The 17,637-nt window shown below is 43.5% G+C and overlaps 1 protein-coding gene and 4 long non-coding RNA genes across 6 annotated transcripts; 4 read left to right on the top strand and 1 right to left on the bottom strand.

The window, feature by feature from the left end:
• Positions 1-8: 8 nt before the first annotated feature.
• Positions 9-2,611, top strand: LOC138406768 (uncharacterized). Its single transcript, XR_011240138.1, has 3 exons — positions 9-77; positions 2,147-2,234; positions 2,528-2,611. It is a non-coding gene; the product is annotated as an uncharacterized lncRNA (long non-coding RNA).
• A 151-nt stretch (positions 2,612-2,762) lies between these two features.
• On the top strand, positions 2,763-3,567 carry LOC138406769 (uncharacterized). The gene is made up of 3 exons (XR_011240139.1): positions 2,763-2,790; positions 2,873-2,958; positions 3,444-3,567. It is a non-coding gene; the product is annotated as an uncharacterized lncRNA (long non-coding RNA).
• Positions 3,568-6,600: 3,033 nt separating this feature from the next.
• LOC109644251 (calcium/calmodulin-dependent protein kinase type IV) lies at positions 6,601-17,617 on the bottom strand. Of its 2 annotated transcripts, none has more exons than XM_069519692.1 (11): positions 17,021-17,617; positions 14,569-14,647; positions 14,417-14,479; positions 13,758-13,840; positions 13,218-13,290; positions 11,727-11,817; positions 11,105-11,179; positions 10,778-10,853; positions 10,050-10,176; positions 8,195-8,347; positions 6,601-8,030 (listed from the first exon to the last, which is right to left on the bottom strand). In XM_069519692.1, exons 1-11 carry the CDS (start codon positions 17,125-17,127, stop codon positions 7,521-7,523), a joined length of 1,437 nt encoding a protein of 478 aa, XP_069375793.1. In that variant the 5' UTR covers positions 17,128-17,617; the 3' UTR covers positions 6,601-7,520. The 2 variants fall into 2 exon arrangements, with proteins under 2 accessions (XP_069375793.1, XP_069375797.1); XM_069519696.1 differs by having other exon boundaries at positions 16,992-17,104.
• On the top strand, positions 10,857-12,462 carry LOC138406766 (uncharacterized). Its single transcript, XR_011240136.1, has 4 exons — positions 10,857-11,222; positions 11,389-11,537; positions 11,716-11,810; positions 12,268-12,462. It is a non-coding gene; the product is annotated as an uncharacterized lncRNA (long non-coding RNA).
• On the top strand, positions 12,881-15,624 carry LOC138406767 (uncharacterized). Its single transcript, XR_011240137.1, has 2 exons — positions 12,881-12,997; positions 13,769-15,624. It is a non-coding gene; the product is annotated as an uncharacterized lncRNA (long non-coding RNA).
• Positions 17,618-17,637: the final 20 nt, after the last annotated feature.

Below are 17,637 nucleotides of genomic sequence, written 5' to 3'. Positions count from 1 at the left end.
CCCCTCCTCCTCCCCCTCCTCCCTCCTCCTCCCTCCTCCCTCATATTGAGAGGACGAGAGAGAAGCTGTCACATTGTGTGAGTAGTTATGGACACTTCAATACCTTTGGGAGGACATTTTGTCTGGTCCTCACTTCTTCAATGGACTGTTTGAGGCTTAACACTTTTAGAGTTAGAGTTTAGGTTTAAGTTAGGGTTTAGGTTTAAGTTAGGGTTTAGGTTTAAGTTAGAGTTTAGTTTTAAGTTAGGGTTTAGGTTTAAGTTAGGGTTTAGGTTTAAGTTAGAGTTTAGTTTTAAGTTAGACTTAGAGTTTAGGTTTAAGTTAGACTTAGAGTTTAGGTTTAAGTTAGAGTTTAGATTTAAGTTAGGGTTTAGGTTTAAGTTAGAGTTTAGGTTTAAGTTAGAGTTTAGGTTTAAGTTAGGGTTCAGCTTTAAGTTAGGGTTTAGGTTTAAGTTAGACTTAGAGTTTAGGTTTAAGTTAGACTTAGAGTTTAGGTTTAAGTTAGAGTTAGAGTTAGAGTTTAGGTTTAAGTTAGAGTTTAGGTTTAAGTTAGGGTTCAGCTTTAAGTTAGGGTTTAGGTTTAAGTTAGACTTAGAGTTTAGGTTTAAGTTAGACTTAGAGTTTAGGTTTAAGTTAGAGTTAGAGTTAGAGTTTAGGTTTAAGTTAGAGTTTAGGTTTAAGTTAGGGTTCAGCTTTAAGTTAGGGTTTAGGTTTAAGTTAGACTTAGAGTTTAGGTTTAAGTTAGACTTAGAGTTTAGGTTTAAGTTAGAGTTAGAGTTAGAGTTTAGGTTTAAGTTAGAGTTTAGGTTTAAGTTAGGGTTCAGCTTTAAGTTAGGGTTTAGGTTTAAGTTAGACTTAGAGTTTAGGTTTAAGTTAGACTTAGAGTTTAGGTTTAAGTTAGAGTTAGAGTTAGAGTTTAGGTTTAAGTTAGAGTTTAGGTTTAAGTTAGGGTTCAGCTTTAAGTTAGGGTTTAGGTTTAAGTTAGACTTAGAGTTTAGGTTTAAGTTAGACTTAGAGTTTAGGTTTAAGTTAGAGTTAGAGTTAGAGTTTAGGTTTAAGTTAGAGTTTAGGTTTAAGTTAGACTTAGAGTTTAGGTTTAAGTTAGACTTAGAGTTTAGGTTTAAGTTAGACTTAGAGTTTAGGTTTAAGTTAGAGTTTAGGTTTAAGTTAGGGTTTAGCTTTAAGTTAGAGTTTAGGTTTAAGTTAGAGTTTAGGTTTAAGTTAGAGTTTAGTTTTAAATTAGACTTAGAGTTTAGGTTTAAGTTAGGGTTCAGCTTTAAGTTAGAGTTTAGTTTTAAGTTAGACTTAGAGTTTAGGTTTAAGTTAGACTTAGAGTTTAGGTTTAAGTTAGACTTAGAGTTTAGGTTTAAGTTAGAGTTAGGGATTCCTCCAAACAAAGGAAGTGCAGTGAGGTCTGATGAGGTCAGAGGTCACAGACATGGAGCATTAGCTTCAGGAGCTAACAGGATAACATCAGATGAGAATCATCCTCCACTCTGACCTCAGCAGTGGTTCAGCTGCATCACAGCGCCCCCTGCTGACAGGTCACACACTATAACTCAGGATCACCTAAAAACAGACACTTTAATTATAAATCATCCACATTGTGTTCATGATGAAGATGATCATGATGATGATGATGATGGCGTCCGTCTCCATGTGTCTGATCCTCGTCTCCTCTGTGAGTCTCGTTTTAAACTCACCTGTTGACAGACGCAGGAAGCTCCTTCAAATTAAGACTTCCTGTCATCAATCTGTGCTGAAACAAACTAACTGATGTGGATCCTGATCCTGACGGCAGCTGATCCTGACGGCAGCTGATCCTGACGGCAGCTGATCCTTGTTTGTTTTCGACCAACTTTATTAAAACTGTTCATCAGTGTAAACGTCTGTAAACAGCCTCTGTCCATCCAACAGCTCCAAACTCAGAGATGAGAGAGAGAGGACACTGGACTCAAACCCACCAACAGACAAACTGACACTGTGTTGTGTTCTTGTTGTGTTAGTGTGTCTTGTTGTGTTAGTGTGTCTTGTTGTGTTAGTGTGTCTTGTTGTGTTAGTGTGTCTTGTTGTGTGTCATTTAGTGGAATGTGTCTTCTCTGGTTCCAGCAGTTGAATCGGTTTCCTGTTTTTCTGTTTTTCTCAGACTCAGTGAATCCACAGTCGATCAGAGGATCAGTTTCAGTCCCACATGACAAACTGACTGATGCTGAAGAGACAAACTCACTGAGCAGGTAAAATCTATTACACTTATTTATTATAACAACTGATGACGAAACCTTGAATATATAAATTCATCTTAATACAGTAAAAATGTAATCAAGACTTTAAATGAAGATGGAACAACAATATGATTGTTGTTGAGGATATTAAGGTTAAAAAAAGATGATTCATAAAAAAGATATAATTTAAATAGAAAACCTATGAATTTAATTGAGATAAAATCAAGTGATTGTAATTATTTTAAAGATATTAAGAGTGGGGGGGTTAGTTAACATGGTATGAAGTTTTATTTCATCTTTGACAGAATAATAACACGGACATCGGTCGACTTCATGCTGATGGATTAATCAACTCTAGAGGGCGCTATTATAAAACCATCTTAGATCTGGTACATTTATAGATTTGTTAAAACTGTGTAAAATATTTTATATTTATATATTAAAAGATATTTATATATTTTTCCATCACTGTGATGACGTCATAGTGAATAAAAATCTTAATTTTCAGTTTCTTTAGGATGAACTCGACACTGACCTTCATCTTCATCTTCATCTTCATCATCCCGAGGTGACACAACAGTGTGTGTGTGTGTGTGTGTGTGTGTGTGTGTGTGGTTCTGTGTGTGATGCTCTGTCTCTGTGTTCTTCAGTGGAGAAACTCAGCTGTCGGTTCTTTCGACTGAACAAACATGTGACTGTGATGAAGATCCTCATCATCATCATCACATCACTGCAGGTTTGATTCATTTTCTAAAAGTTTGTCTGAAGAAGATTCTAAATGTTTGTCAGGACTGAAGCATATGAACAGAAATGAATAGATTAAAAATCATTAATATTTATTTTACGTTTATTTTAAAAAGAAACAAATGTGAAGCTGAAATATCTCAGACTGAAACGACAGAAACCTCTTTACACATTTATTTAACGTCTACTTTGATTATTTAAGTTTGGTCCATGTCCCATCTGCTAACATGGAGGAGGGGGGGATATGATCTATACTGCAGCCAGACACCAGGGGGCGATACAGATGATTTAGCTTCAGTTTTGAGAGCCGTCATGTCGTCCATCTTTGTTTACAGCACTAAGACAAACGTTCTCTCAGAGTTGATCTCGTCTTCGTCTTCAGCTCCGTCTATTCAGATCTTCAGTTTCTCGCTGTCTCAGGATCCAGGACGTCACCTGCTGATCTGTCTTGTCTCTGGACTGACATCACCTTCGCAGGACATCCTGTGGTGGGTGGACGACACCGTGGTGACATCAGCTGACACGTCTCTGTCAGAGGAGGAGGGCGGAGCCTACCGTGCCACCTCAGTGTGGGAGGTGCTGGCGGCCGACCAGAGGAGTGGGTCTACGTTCCGTTGTGGGACGGTCCAGGAGGGACGGGTTTATAGACGGAGACTGTGTCCACATGACCGACATGGATCAGACAGTCTGGTATAATTTAAATATTAAGTTTCATGATGGCGCCCCCTACTGCCTCATTACTGAGCCCAGTGGCTGAACTTGTGATGTTTTTAATAAACAATGATCAGAACAATGTCGTCTGAGGGCTGGGTTCCTATTGGTCGAATGAGGTCACCTGTTCAGTGAGAATGAAAGTAAAGAGGATTATAAAATATATCGTGTTATTTATTATATTTATCGAATCAGCTGTGGAGAGTACGACACACTGTAAAAAGTTTATACCTACATTAGTGTTTTTTCTCCAGTTGTTTCAATTCATTTAAAGTGAATCATTTAAATGTTTTGACTGAACAAAAGTTCAAATGAGCGAAGTCAACTTTAGTGGTTGGATGTTTGGTTGTGGCTGCATCTGATCAGTTGGATGTGTTTGCTGGATGTTGGATGTTGGATGTGTTTGCTGGATGTTGGATGTGTTTGCTGGATGTTGGATGTGTGATGTGTTTGCTGGATGTTGGATGTGTTTGCTGGATGTTGGATGTGTTTGCTGGATGTTGGATGTGTTTGCTGGATGTTTGGCTGAATGAATGAAACCGGTCCTGGATGGGCCGTCACACCGAGCCCGGTTCTGCCGGAGCTTCCTTCCACCTGTTGCTTCTGCCTGCTCGGTGTGGAACACGTTGGATTTTGTCTTTTTAAAGATCTTGGACTTTTGTGCAGCACCCTGAGACAAGTGTCTGTTGTGATACCATGCTACATAAAGACATTTGATTTGATTTGATCTTGATGCTGAATGTTTGGTTTGATGTTTGGCTGGATGAGATGTTGGACGTGGTTGGATGTCAGCTAACCCTGGTGGAGGAGATGAAGTGAAACTGAACTCAGATCAGTTCAACTTGCTTTAATCTGATTGGATCAACAGAATTAAATTATACATGCAACACCAGTTTATAGGTCATCCTTCAAAAAAATAGCTACAGGTTTCCTCCTTCAAAATAAAAGAGCTACAGGTTTACTCATTAAACACGAGACTATACGTTTACAGGCTAGACCAGCCCCCCCCCCCCCCCCCCCCCCCCCCCCCAACCCTGCCCCCACAGGCAGATTAACAGAAGTCAAATATTCATGTTTGTACAGAAGAGTAAAGATTCGTCTGAGTTTCTCACCTGTGGAACACACACACCTGGCAGAGCTCCTCGACCAATCAGAGCCCCTCAGCCTCAGGTCAGAGGTCAGAAGGTTTGCGTGTTCACTTCCTCTTTAAAGAGACCAACATGTTTGTACAGTCGCTGAGACAGAACAACAGACACAGCCATCACCATGACAACAGCAGATTGACACTGAAACTCTCTTTCAGTGTAAAGCTCTGTCCACACTGATGCGTTAGTTTTAAAACTCATCAACGTTGCTATGGTTACGCTCTAAATCAAAGACTTGTGTAAACTGCTCTCGTTTTCGTTTGAACAGAAACGGAGACTTTTGAAAACGATGGTTCTTATCAGTCACATGACAGCTGTGCAGGTTGAAGTGTCTGAGCCACCGTCGGTTTATCCTCTTTTGAAAGCCCCTGTAGAAAAAGAGGTAGAACGTGTGGTTTCAGATCAGATGAGAAGTTTGAATCTGTTATGTTGGAATCAAACACTGAACGTGTCTTAGTGTGTCCGTCTAAAACCAACTCTGTACAAACACTAGGTTTTAATAGAAGCTTACAAACGCAACACGTCACTGAGGCTACAACAACGACATCAACTCATCAGTCAACAAGAGTAGAAAGGATAAAAAAGTCCCAGTAGATTTTTCGCTGTGAAAAGCAGAAATCTGTCATTTTCACACTCATGCTCCGAACAACAGGGACAAGAAGAAGAAGAAGAAGAAGAAGCTCTCACTCCTTCATATCACTGTCCACATGTGCCATGTTAATAAAGTTTAATAAAATACAATCACTCATCTCCATCCTGATCGTCTGAGGAAGAATTCACCTTCTGAACCAGGAGGAGGAGAAGAAGAATCTGTTTGTCCCATATCCGAACTTCAAGAGTCACAAACAAAATGTTGCGTCTCAGGACTCGTTCACACCTGGTTAGTTTCACACTCGTCAGTTCAGTCTGAGTCTAAACTTCAGGTGTGAACGTTCCTCAGACCAGAAGAGGAGTTCTGGGTCCGGATCAAACTGAACCTGGTTCTGTTGGTTCACAGTGAAAACACTTTGTTGGACAGTTTGGACCAATCACAGGAAGTAGAGACACATTAAACCATAAAAGAAGAAGAAGAAGAGGAAGAAGAGGAAGCAGCTGCAGTCTTCACCTCTGACGATAAAATGTTTGAACCACGAGGACGTTCATGTGGAGCATTTGAACTAGTGTGGAGTACTGTGGTACTGTGGAGTAACTGTGGAGTACTGTAGTACTGTGGAGTACTGTAGTACTGTGGAGTAACTGTGGAGTACTGTAGTACTGTGGAGTACTGTAGTACTGTGGAGTAACTGTGGAGTACTGTAGTACTGTGGAGTACTGTAGTACTGTGGAGTACTGTAGTACTGTGGAGTACTGCACATGAAGGTGCTAATGCTGCTAATGATACATCATGATGTTACCATGGCAACCAGATGAAGCTTCATTCATGTCCTCCATTCAAACAGAAAGACCACTACCCCCCCACTGACAACATGGCCATATCAGACGCCGTCTACAAACCAATCAGAGTCAAGTACAGGTATAGACGACGCCCACGTAGGTGATGAGGACAGGACGGACGTGTGTGAGACAAAATTCTTTAGTCCCTGAATCACAACGTGAAACTAAAACTAACAGATGAAACCTGAACCAACGTGAAGCTTCAGACTCTGATCACAGCAACATAACGTTATCAACATGTGTGAACAGCAGCTGTGATTCCAGATGTTTCCAGCATCGTTGAACTTTTTTTCATTGGTTCACGTTCAGCTGTTCTGTGGTAAGAAGCAAACACAGAGACGCCATTTTAGTTTGATCTGAGCCATGAAGAGTCTGAGGGTTTAATGTTAATGACAATGTGTTCATGTCATATCCAATAAACCAGTGATAGTGATTATCAATGGAATATAAACCACCAATTCAACATTAACACTAATATTATATATTCAGAGATACATTTAAATCTCTGAGAAATAAAGAATTTACTAAAACAGCAACGTTTTAATATCACAACTGTTTTCAACAGGAGGAGTTTAACAGTAGTTTTCTTTTTATCGATATGATGTCAGAAGTGTATGTGAACGCTGCCCTCTTGTGGTGGTCACCACCCCAGAGAGAGCTCATGAACACTGACACGTTTTGACGTTTTCATGGCGGAGTTCATGGAAGTTCATTTTTCATTTATGATAAAATAATAATCTGTCATTTTTCTTGTTTTTCTTAATTTTCCATCAAAGAAAATGTTGATGTTTCGATTAGCTTCGACTTTTCACTTTTATTTCGTGCATTTATTAGCTGACTGCTAGCTCGCTGAACTGGTCTCAAACAGGAATTTGAATATTAGCATCCATGTTGCTGTTGCCTAGCAGCATTTTCCTCATACTTGACCACACCCAGTACACATTAACGCTACTTCTCACGTCATAACCACGAGCTCAAGGCTGCGCTCCTGTTCAGTTAGCTTTTAGTTTCAGCAGCTCCTGTTAGCTGTGATTGTTTGTGGCGTCTGTTAGCTGCTCTGGGGTTTTTCTTACCACAGTAAGAGTCCTGAAATCAGACAACCTATAGACACCAGCAGCTGTTAGCATGTTAGCAATAGTTGATTAACAGCAGTGGAAGATGTGGTTACAGGAAAAATGCTCTGGTGCAATTAATGAAGTTGGAGCTAAACGGCTGAACCTCGTGATTGTTGATTGTGTGAAACTGAGACCACTCTGTCAGGTGATCACTGGCAGTGGGGCATCTGATTGGCTGGCTCCGCCCCTGGTGTGAAGCCATTAGTGAGGCTGTTGGGACACGGGGGCGTGGCCCTCACAGGCGTGGCCTCGACTCCAGAGGTGGGCTCTACCATGGAGCAGCTCTTTTGCTGCAGTGGGGGTTGGACCAGCACAGTTTTAGGACTGACAGACATCTGCCGCAGCCCGTCGGCTCGCAATGGCGGCCTGGTGGGGGCGGCGTCTGTGGGCGTGACATCGGAGCTGGGGGATTTGAGAACGCGTGGAGACAAGGGGCTGAGAGCACTTTTGTCGGTGGGATCTGATTCGTCATCCTGTGGCTGTTGATCTGAGGGCGGGGGTTCTTTGTCTGAAGGGGTGGGGTCTGTGGAATCAGGGGGCGGGTCCTGCTGCATGCTGCTCTGCCTGGAAGCCCCTGAGCTTGGAATTTCACAGCTGTCAGTACGACGTCGCGATCCCTCGTGCATGCGGCTGGTGGCAACGACAGCCTTCATAGCAGCCTGTCAACACACAAACAGTAATTATCTGGTTTATTACGTTGTTGGTGTTTTCACTGTTTGGTTTCTAACCCTTCAGATTTAACTGACTCGGTGGAGAACAAACACAAACTGGTGGATTTGATTGTTGTGTAAACTCTGAAGACTGATGGATAAGGTCTCCTCACCTTGAGCTTACGTCGAGCATTGAACTCCTGTAGTTTCCTCTGAGTGGTGTCCATGTGGGAGAAGCGGGCGGCTTTACCCAGCACCCAGGGGTGCTGCAGAGCCTCCCGGACACTCAGGCGCTTCTGAGGGTCAAGGACGATCAGCTTGCTGACCTGAAAATTGCAAATTGAGTCTCAAGTCAAAATAAACCAAAAGGAAACCATTTCAGGTCAGATGCAACAAGTTCTGACATCATCACAGACAAGCTCTTGTCAATTCTTGGGTTATTCCACTTATGTCTCAAGTCACTCCAGAAATGTTCGGATTAAATTCTTTACAAGTTCATGTTCAGGACCACGTGAACTGAAAAACAGTGTTGGTCTTCAGTCAATCAAAGCAAATACAATTTATCCAATAATGTTACATCACAAGTTGTTCTAACGTGTCCAAGACTCAATTAGTATAAGTTCCAAAAAGAATCAGAAGCAAATTCAAGTTCCGAGTCCATGTTGAACCATGTCTGAAATCCTTCTGAAACATGGTCTCGGGTCACTGAGATGAGACCAAAGAATTGGATTCAAAGAATCAGTATCACGTTCACATCACTGACACAAGTCTGAGTCATTGGAGACAAATTAAGTATCATGTCACTCCAGCGACGTCCAAGTCTCATTTTCCGACACGAACTCTGGAGAATGTCCAAAGGTCAGAACTCTCTCCAGAGTTCTCTGGAGCATTCAGGAGAGGGGTGGAGCCTGTAGAGCAGCAGGAGGCGGGACATGACGTCCAAACTCCGCTGTGTAAAGATCAGTGTTGTTGTTTACAGCTCGTCCACACGGTGTCGGCCCTCATCACCAAAACATCTGGAACCTCCTCGTCTTTCCAAGTGGACGTCTTCGTCTTCTACGTGTCCGGCTCCTCTTCTTCATCCTGAGACATTTGTGTTCTTCCAGTTTTTTTCAGTTTCACCTCTGTGGTGTGTTAGAAACCTCATTAACACGCCCACTCATCCCCTGAGATCTTCTCACTTTACCTCGTCCATCCTGAGTTTTTACTTGGAAGAAGAGAAGAGCTGGAAGAAGAACCTGCAGAGAAAGTCTGCACATGACTCAGACATTTGTGTTCTCACCTGCGGCCCCCCCCAGAGAAATTCAGGATATTACCCAGAGCTCAGTGCAGGTCTGAAGTGTTTTTGAAGACCAGAACCAATCAGGTCCAAAGACACATCAAGTATATCTAGACAAGTGTTATTTAAAGAAAGAGGTGGCAGGAGCGCTACTGGTGTCCTCAAACCACTGGTGTCCTCAAACACTAGTGTCCTCAAACCACTGGTGTCCTCAAACCACTGGTGTCCTCAAACCACTGGTGTCCTCAAACCACTGGTGCTCATGGAAGAAAATACATGTCACAAAATTTGAGAAAAACTTATGTTGAAAAATAATAGCATGAAGAATCCAGGTCCAGGAGCTCAAAGTGGTTTGAAAAATGTAAAAGGCCTTTCTTTCAATGGACTTGAAGCCTGAACCTGAACCTGAACCGATATTTAGACGAGCCCATTCTTCATGCTATTATTTTTGGACATAAGTTTCCCTCAAATTTTGTGACATGTATTTTCTTCCATGAGCACCAGTGGTTTGAGGGACACCAGTAGCGCTCCTGCCACCTCTTTCTTTGAATGGTTGAGTGTAATTTAAGTTTCCAGGTCAAATCAGTTCGAACCTGAATGTTATTAACGTTATTAATGTTATTAAAGGCAGCAGGTGACTAAAGTAAGACTAGAAAACACGTGTTAAACATATGGAATATATTGGCTCAGACACATCGACGATTGAGTGAAAAATGATGTGTTAAACTTCATGTTGAGCTGAGACTCACCAAGTCCTTGGCATTGAGGGAAACCTCGTCCCACCATGGAGACACAAACTCGTAGTCGCAGTTGAGGATTCTGCTGTACATGTACTGATCGCCCCTCGGGTCAAAGAAGGGTTCAAACCCACAGAGTCTGGATACAGGAAATATAACAGCTCAGTGTTTTAAACGCAGGAGTTTGTTTCCTTCTGTCTTTTGGCAGTGAATCGTGTCAAGGAGAGAATCTCTCTCACCTCGATATCTCAAGAAAAAAAACCTTTTACATTCATCTCTATTTACTCCAACAACAAGATCAAAGCATCAAAGGTGATGACGGACAAAATAAAGAAGAAGAATCGAGTCAAGTTTCATGTTGATCATAAAACAGATTTAACTCTGGAGTGAGAGATGTTTGACTGTGTGTGTGTGTGTGTGTGTGTGTTTGTATGTGTGTGTTTGTATGTGTGTGTGTGTGTGTGTGTGTGTTTAAGTGTGTCTGTGTGTGTGTGTCTGTGTGTGTGTGTGTGTGTGTGTGTGTGTTTGTATGTGTGTGTGTGTGTGTGTGTGTGTTTGTATGTGTGTGTGTGTGTGTGTGTGTGTGTGTTTGTATGTGTGTGTGTGTGTGTGTGTTTGTATGTGTGTGTGTGTGTGTGTGTGTGTTTGTATGTGTGTGTGTGTGTGTGTGTGTTTGTATGTGTGTGTGTGTGTGTGTGTTTGTGTGTGTCTGTGTGTGTGTGTCTGTGTGTGTGACTCACAGGATGTAGAGGATGACACCCACTGACCACATGTCCACTTCAGGTCCGTAGGCGTTTCCCCTCAGAATCTCTGGAGCTGAAGACAGAGCAGATGGACAAGACTGAGAAATCCCACTGAGCAGCAGCTGCCTGAACGCAACACTGCCTGATACCACATGACTACCACTGAACTAGAACTGATACTACACTATGTACTACATACAGAACTGATACTACACTATGTACTACATACAGAACTGATACTACACTATGTACTACATACAGAACTGATACTACACTATGTACTACATGTAGTACTGCATGTATTGTCAGTGGTGGAGTACCTACCGCAGTATCCCGGGGTACCACAGACCGTCTTCATGGTGACTTGGTCATCGATGATTTTGGAGAGACCAAAGTCGGCTGAGAGAGAAGAAGAGAAAGTTTCATCGTCAGATCTGAACGAGTAATGAAAACTACTCTTTCATCATTTTCTAACAAGTTCCTGACGTCTGCTCATTTTGCTTTTCAAGTCAAAAGAAACCTTTCGTCTACAAACCAAACTCTTTTCTTATCTCTAACATCTTTAGTGAAAAACTGTGTTTTCATCAGTTTCCTGTTTCCTTTTTCAGCGCTGCAGTTCCAGAGCCGGAGATGAGTCAACCCAGTTCTCTGTGTTTCAGTTCAGCAACACTTCACTGGTCCAGAAGAAAGAACCACTTTAGTCACAACACTGCGACCACCATTGAAAAACACGTTTGGAGTCTGCAGAAGATTTAATGTTAGAAACGATCGATTTTCAACTGCCTGTCTTCTCTCTTGATCTATAAATCTAAAAATCTCAGGATCATTTTGATTTGATTCCCAAGTGAAAACTGTTAGCATGATAAAGTTTATTATTGTAGATGGTATATTATTGATTGATTGATTGATTGATGGATGGTGATTTAACCCTTCAGGCGGTCCTCACCTATCTTGAGCGGAGCGTCCAGTGACAGGTCGGCGTACAGCAGGTTCTCTGGTTTCAGGTCACGATGCACCACGCCATGTTCATGTAAATACTGAAATACACATACACATCCGAATATGACTGAACTACACATTGAGCACTAACAGCGCCCCCTGCAGGCTGTACAGCTGCAGATCAGACAGGAACACAGAGATTTCAGGTTGGGGGGGGGGGTTATGGAGGATCTGGCAGCACAGACTGAACCACAGAATATAAAAATATAAAAACCATTAAAAATGTAATCTTAAAAAAGTGACTTCAAACTGATGTGTTATTGTTAACACCACAGGTCCACGTGGAGGGACACGACCCAGATGTTGAGTAACCCAGTTGTAAAACAATGTTGATATGTTCAGGGTCTGCAGGATTTTCTGTGATGCAGAGTAATGGCACACATACATAAACAGGCGCATGTTTTCCTGCATGTTAAATGTAGGTCAGTGTGTGTGTGTGTGTGTGTGTGTGTGTGTGTGTGTTAATCCACTGGTTTTAATCCGTTCAGCAGGAAGATGGAAGCAGCTGTTACATAAGAAACCTGCAGCTGCTAAACACTGCTGCCGTGAGCAACAACACTGCTGCCAGCAACACCTGCAACTACAACAACACCTGCAACTACAAAACCTGCAACTACAACAACACCTGCAACTACAACAACACCTGCAACTACAAAACCTGCAACTACAACAACACCTGCAACTACAACAACACCTGTAACTACAACAACACCTGCAACTACAACAACACCTGCAACTACAACAACACCTGCAACTACAACAACACCTGCAACTACAAAACCTGCAACTACAACAACACCTGCAACTACAAAACCTGCAACTACAACAACACCTGTAACTACAACAACACCTGCAACTACAACAACACCTGTAACTACAACAACACCTGCAACTACAACAACACCTGTAACTACAACAACACCTGTAACTACAACAACACCTGCAACTACAAAACCTGCACCTACAACAACACCTGTAACTACAACACTGCTGCCAGCAACACCTGTAACTACAACAACACCTGCAACTACAACAACACCTGTAACTACAACAAAACCTGCAACTACAACAACACCTGTAACTACAACAATACCTGCAACTACAACAACACCTGTAACTACAACAACACCTGTAACTACAACAACACCTGTAACTACAAAACCTGCAACTACAACAACACCTGTAACTACAACAACACCTGCAACTACAACAACACCTGTAACTACAACAACACCTGCAACTTCAGCAACACCTGCAACTACAACACTTGTAACTACATACAACAACACCTATAACTACAACAACACCTATAACCACAGTAACTGAACCAGAATCAGTTTCTTTAAAGTTTTCATCATCACTTCTCATTACAAACTAATGACAAGTGATATTATTGTTGTCCTGACTCAGAGAACAAACAGTGAATGCATCATCTTACTGCCACAGCCTCCAGGATTTGTTTGATGACGTGAGCGGCGTCTCTCTCGCTGTAGTAACCTCTCTCCACAATCCTGCAAATAAACACAATATTTAAATATCACGTGATGTCTGCGTGTACAAAATACTAATAACACATCGAAGAAATACTCTGTTTGTCACTCGTCTCTATTTACAGTCTATGGCAAAATCACTCAAATGGAGGCCCACGGGCCAAATGTGGCCTTGAAGCAACCAACCCCCGAGTGACCCAACAAGACAGGCAGAAAAAAACAGATACAAATATATTCAGTGGGCCTACAGAAATTCCTACAGTAGTACAGATCATGAATGCAACACTCCGCGTAGCCTAGCAACATTCACCCCAGAATGCAGTGCGTTGTTGTGAAGATGTGTCCCGTAGTGGTGATGTTGTTCCTATGATGCAACCTTTAAAAACATGTCTTTCTCAACCCTGTCTGACAAATACTGTTATTTACTCAAATGTGTGTGTGTGTGTGTGTGTGTGTGTGTGTGTGTGTGTGTGTGTGTGTGTGTGCACCTGTCAAACAGCTCTCCTCCAGTCACCAGCTCCAGCACCAGAGCGATGTCAGTGTCCGTCTCAAAGATCTCCTTCAGCTGGATCTGATCCAGAAACAGAGACATTAACACTAACTGATCCTAGAACACCGCACTGACTCACTTCCTGCCTCTCTGATGACATCACATTGACCCACTTCCTGCCTCTCTGATGACATCACACTGACTCACTTCCTGCCTCTCTGATGACATCACATTGACCCACTTCCTGCCTCTCTGATGACACCGCACTGACCCACTTCCTGCTTTCTGATGACATCACACTGACCCACTTCCTGCCTCTCTGATGACATCACACTGACTCACTTCCTGCCTCTCTGATTACATCACATTGACCCACTTCCTGCCTCTCTGATGACATCACACTGACTCACTTCCTGCCTCTCTGATGACATCACATTGACCCACTTCCTGCCTCTCTGATGACACCGCACTGACCCACTTCCTGCTTTCTGATGACATCACACTGACTCACTTCCTGCCTCTCTGATGACATCACATTGACCCACTTCCTGCCTCTCTGATGACATCACACACAGTCTCAGCTCCACTTCCATCATTAGAGACAACATATGATTTATTTAAACAATTTGAAGAGGCAGCGAAACAAACAATACTCACGATGTTTGGATGAGACAGACGCAGCAAGACTCCGATTTCTGTACGAACAATTTTCTTGTCGATCTGAAGCAGAAGAGAAAATGTCAGCATGAACTGAAGAACCTGTGTGACCCCTGACTCTGACCTCTGACCCCTGATGAAGGATGACTGACCGTTTTTTTGAGGACTTTGACAGCGTAGAGTTTCTGAGTCTGTTTCTCTTCACAGCGATAAACAACGGACGTGGCTCCTCTACAGGAAACACAAAACAACAAGCACCCTGTTGATCCCGAATGCAGCACGTACACAACATGTGACATCATGACGTCATTCACACTGTGTGATGACAAATGATTGGTTGATCGTCGTGTCTCTAATTAGTTGCATTGTTGTCATAGTGACGCCATGATGACATCATTCTATCATGTGACCTTCAGATCGTGTTCATTGTCCAACAGGATGCAAAGCTTTTTCTACTGTGTATGATGTCATTTGTGGATTTGATTGTGATGTCACTGATCACATGACATCATATGATGAGGAATCAATTTCCTATTCTTATTGGGCTTGAAATAATCGTATGATCCCACAAATAAAACAATGACGCGTGTTTACATCAGTGACGATCAGGAAGAATCCATCAAACCGTCATCGAGTTGGTTTCCATATTAAACCGTTGTGTCCTGTGGAGGAGCTGATCTACGTATTACATCACGTTAAGCAGCCGACGTCAGCTGAGTCCTCCAACAGTTGGCCGAACCGGAATGGGACGTTCCGGTCGTCCTATTGCATCACTAGCTTGTCCCACTGTTACAGTCATCGCCTAGCAACAACGCTATGGACAAAAACATCGTGACACGTTCAGGTGTGAAGAGTGAAATGACGTGACCAACACACAACTTCATGTTTTTACAGTGTTGCACTAATTCGTCACTTAAACACAAAGACAGAGTGTGTGTGTGTGAGTGTGTGTGTGTGTGTGTGTGTGCACACACACACAGTCACACTGCACTGGCTAGTCTCCATGGTAACAGGTCACCTGGTAACAGGTGCTGACATCATTTCACTGTTGAGCTGTTGTTGTTGTTGTTGTTTACTGAAACTGTTTGTGTGTTTACAGTCTGTACAGAAGTAATCTGATACTTCCCTGAGGTAAAAGTACAGAGATCAGTATCTGCACAGTGAAAACTGTCAGAGTTAAAGTTTCTATATAAAGTGAATTTACAGTCTTTACTTTCTGCTCGATCATATTTAAATATCTGAACCGTGTTTGTTCCAGAGTTTGATTTAAATGTATACGTGAGCTGCGTTGTGTTTAAAGACGTAATAACTACTTTACTTATATTTATAATTGTTTAAGATGAACGACATGACAAAACTGAAGCCAGATCTTCTTGAATGCCCCCTGGTGGCTGTTCTTATCACACTTAGGTTAGTTCATATTCCTGATCAGTTTGGTTTTTATTATTTCATCGGTTGTTTATCGTCAGTGTCTCTATGACGTCTCCACTGGTCCTCTGCTGCTGCACAGACACAAGACGTCAGTGTCCAAGATATTATGTTTTAAGACAGTTGGAGACGCTTCGTTCTTTATTTAGTTTAACAACGTTTCTAAAGTATCTAAAAATGTCTTAATGAAGACAACCTGCTGAAAGTAGACAGTCCAGGTCCCCTTTCCAACAGAACCCAGTCAGATCCCTTTGTCCTGCAGGACCCCGGACCTGGATCACATAGAGATCCAGACCTGTCCCCCCTGTCCCCCCATCAATGTGGTCCAGACCTGTCTCCCCTGTCCCCCCATCAATGTGGTCCAGACCTGTCTCCCCTCATCATTGTGGTCCACACCTGTCCCCCCTCGTCATTATGATCCAGACCTGTCCCCCCTCATCATTGTGGTCCACACCTGTCCCCCCTCGTCATTATGATCCAGACCTGTCCCCCCTGATCAATGTGGACAGACCTGTCCCCCCTCATCATTGTTTTCCAGACCTGTCCCCCCTCATCAATGTGGTCCAGACCTGTCCCCCCTGATCAATGTGGTCCAGACCTGTCCCCCCTCATCATTGTTTTCCAGACCTGTCCCCCCTCATCAATGTGGTCCAGACCTGTCCCCCTCATCATTGTGGTCCACACCTGTCCCCCCTCATCATTATGATCCAGACCTGTCCCCCCTCATCAATGTGGTCCAGACCTGTCCCCCCTCATCATTGTGGTCCACACCTGTCCCCCCTCATCATTATGATCCAGACCTGTCCCCCCTGATCAATGTGGTCCAGACCTGTCCCCCCTCATCATTGTTTTCCAGACCTGTCCCCCCTCATCAATGTGGTCCAGACCTGTCCCCCCTGATCAATGTGGTCCAGACCTGTCCCCCCTCATCATTGTTTTCCAGACCTGTCCCCCCTCATCAATGTGGTCCAGACCTGTCCCCCTCATCATTGTGGTCCACACCTGTCCCCCCTCATCATTATGATCCAGACCTGTCCCCCCTGATCAATGTGGTCCAGACCTGTCCCCCCTCATCATTGTTTTCCAGACCTGTCCCCCCTCATCAATGTGGTCCAGACCTGTCCCCCCTCATCATTGTTTTCCAGACCTGTCCCCCCTCATCAATGTGGTCCAGACCTGCCCAGCTCGGAGCTCAAGGTGTAGAACTCCTCCACCGTCCCGTCCCGCCTCGAACCCTCCACCCAGAACTCCATCGGCTCAGAACCAGGCCGGGACGTCGGCATGATGACAGCTTAGCACACCAGGACCAGAGAGGACCAAAGATCACACCGGGACCAGGACCGGTTCAGACCGGGTCAGACGTGACCCGATCAGAACCAGGAACAGACTAATCCAGATCCGATCTCAGATTTAAATCCAGATTAGAGGAGCGGAGGCGGATAATTCATGATCGTTTTAATCGAGACCAGGGACCGAAAAACACCGAGACCCTCACACACGGATCAGGAACCGGGATCCAGACGCTCCAGGTCGGGATGTGTCGCAGCTTCCATCGGGCCTCAGACCCTCAGATGTCGGATCGGTTCAGTCCATCACCTCCCGGGGTTTATCCGGATCTCCGGGTTTAACCGGTAGAATCGCTCGGTCCCTCCGGAGCCGCCTCGCGCTGCACCGGAGCCCGAACAGAGCAGCCTCGGTCAGGATGTCGGTGTTTGATTCCCGGTAAGACGCTGTTCCAGATGTCCGCAGCTGTAATCTCACAGCCCCGCCCCTCTGCCCCCTCCACCAATCAT

This window comes from Paralichthys olivaceus, chromosome 3 (assembly GCF_024713975.1).
Source record: "Paralichthys olivaceus isolate ysfri-2021 chromosome 3, ASM2471397v2, whole genome shotgun sequence".
NCBI classification, from domain to species: domain Eukaryota; kingdom Metazoa; phylum Chordata; class Actinopteri; order Pleuronectiformes; family Paralichthyidae; genus Paralichthys; species Paralichthys olivaceus.
This window is presented reverse-complemented; position numbering and strand designations above follow the sequence as displayed.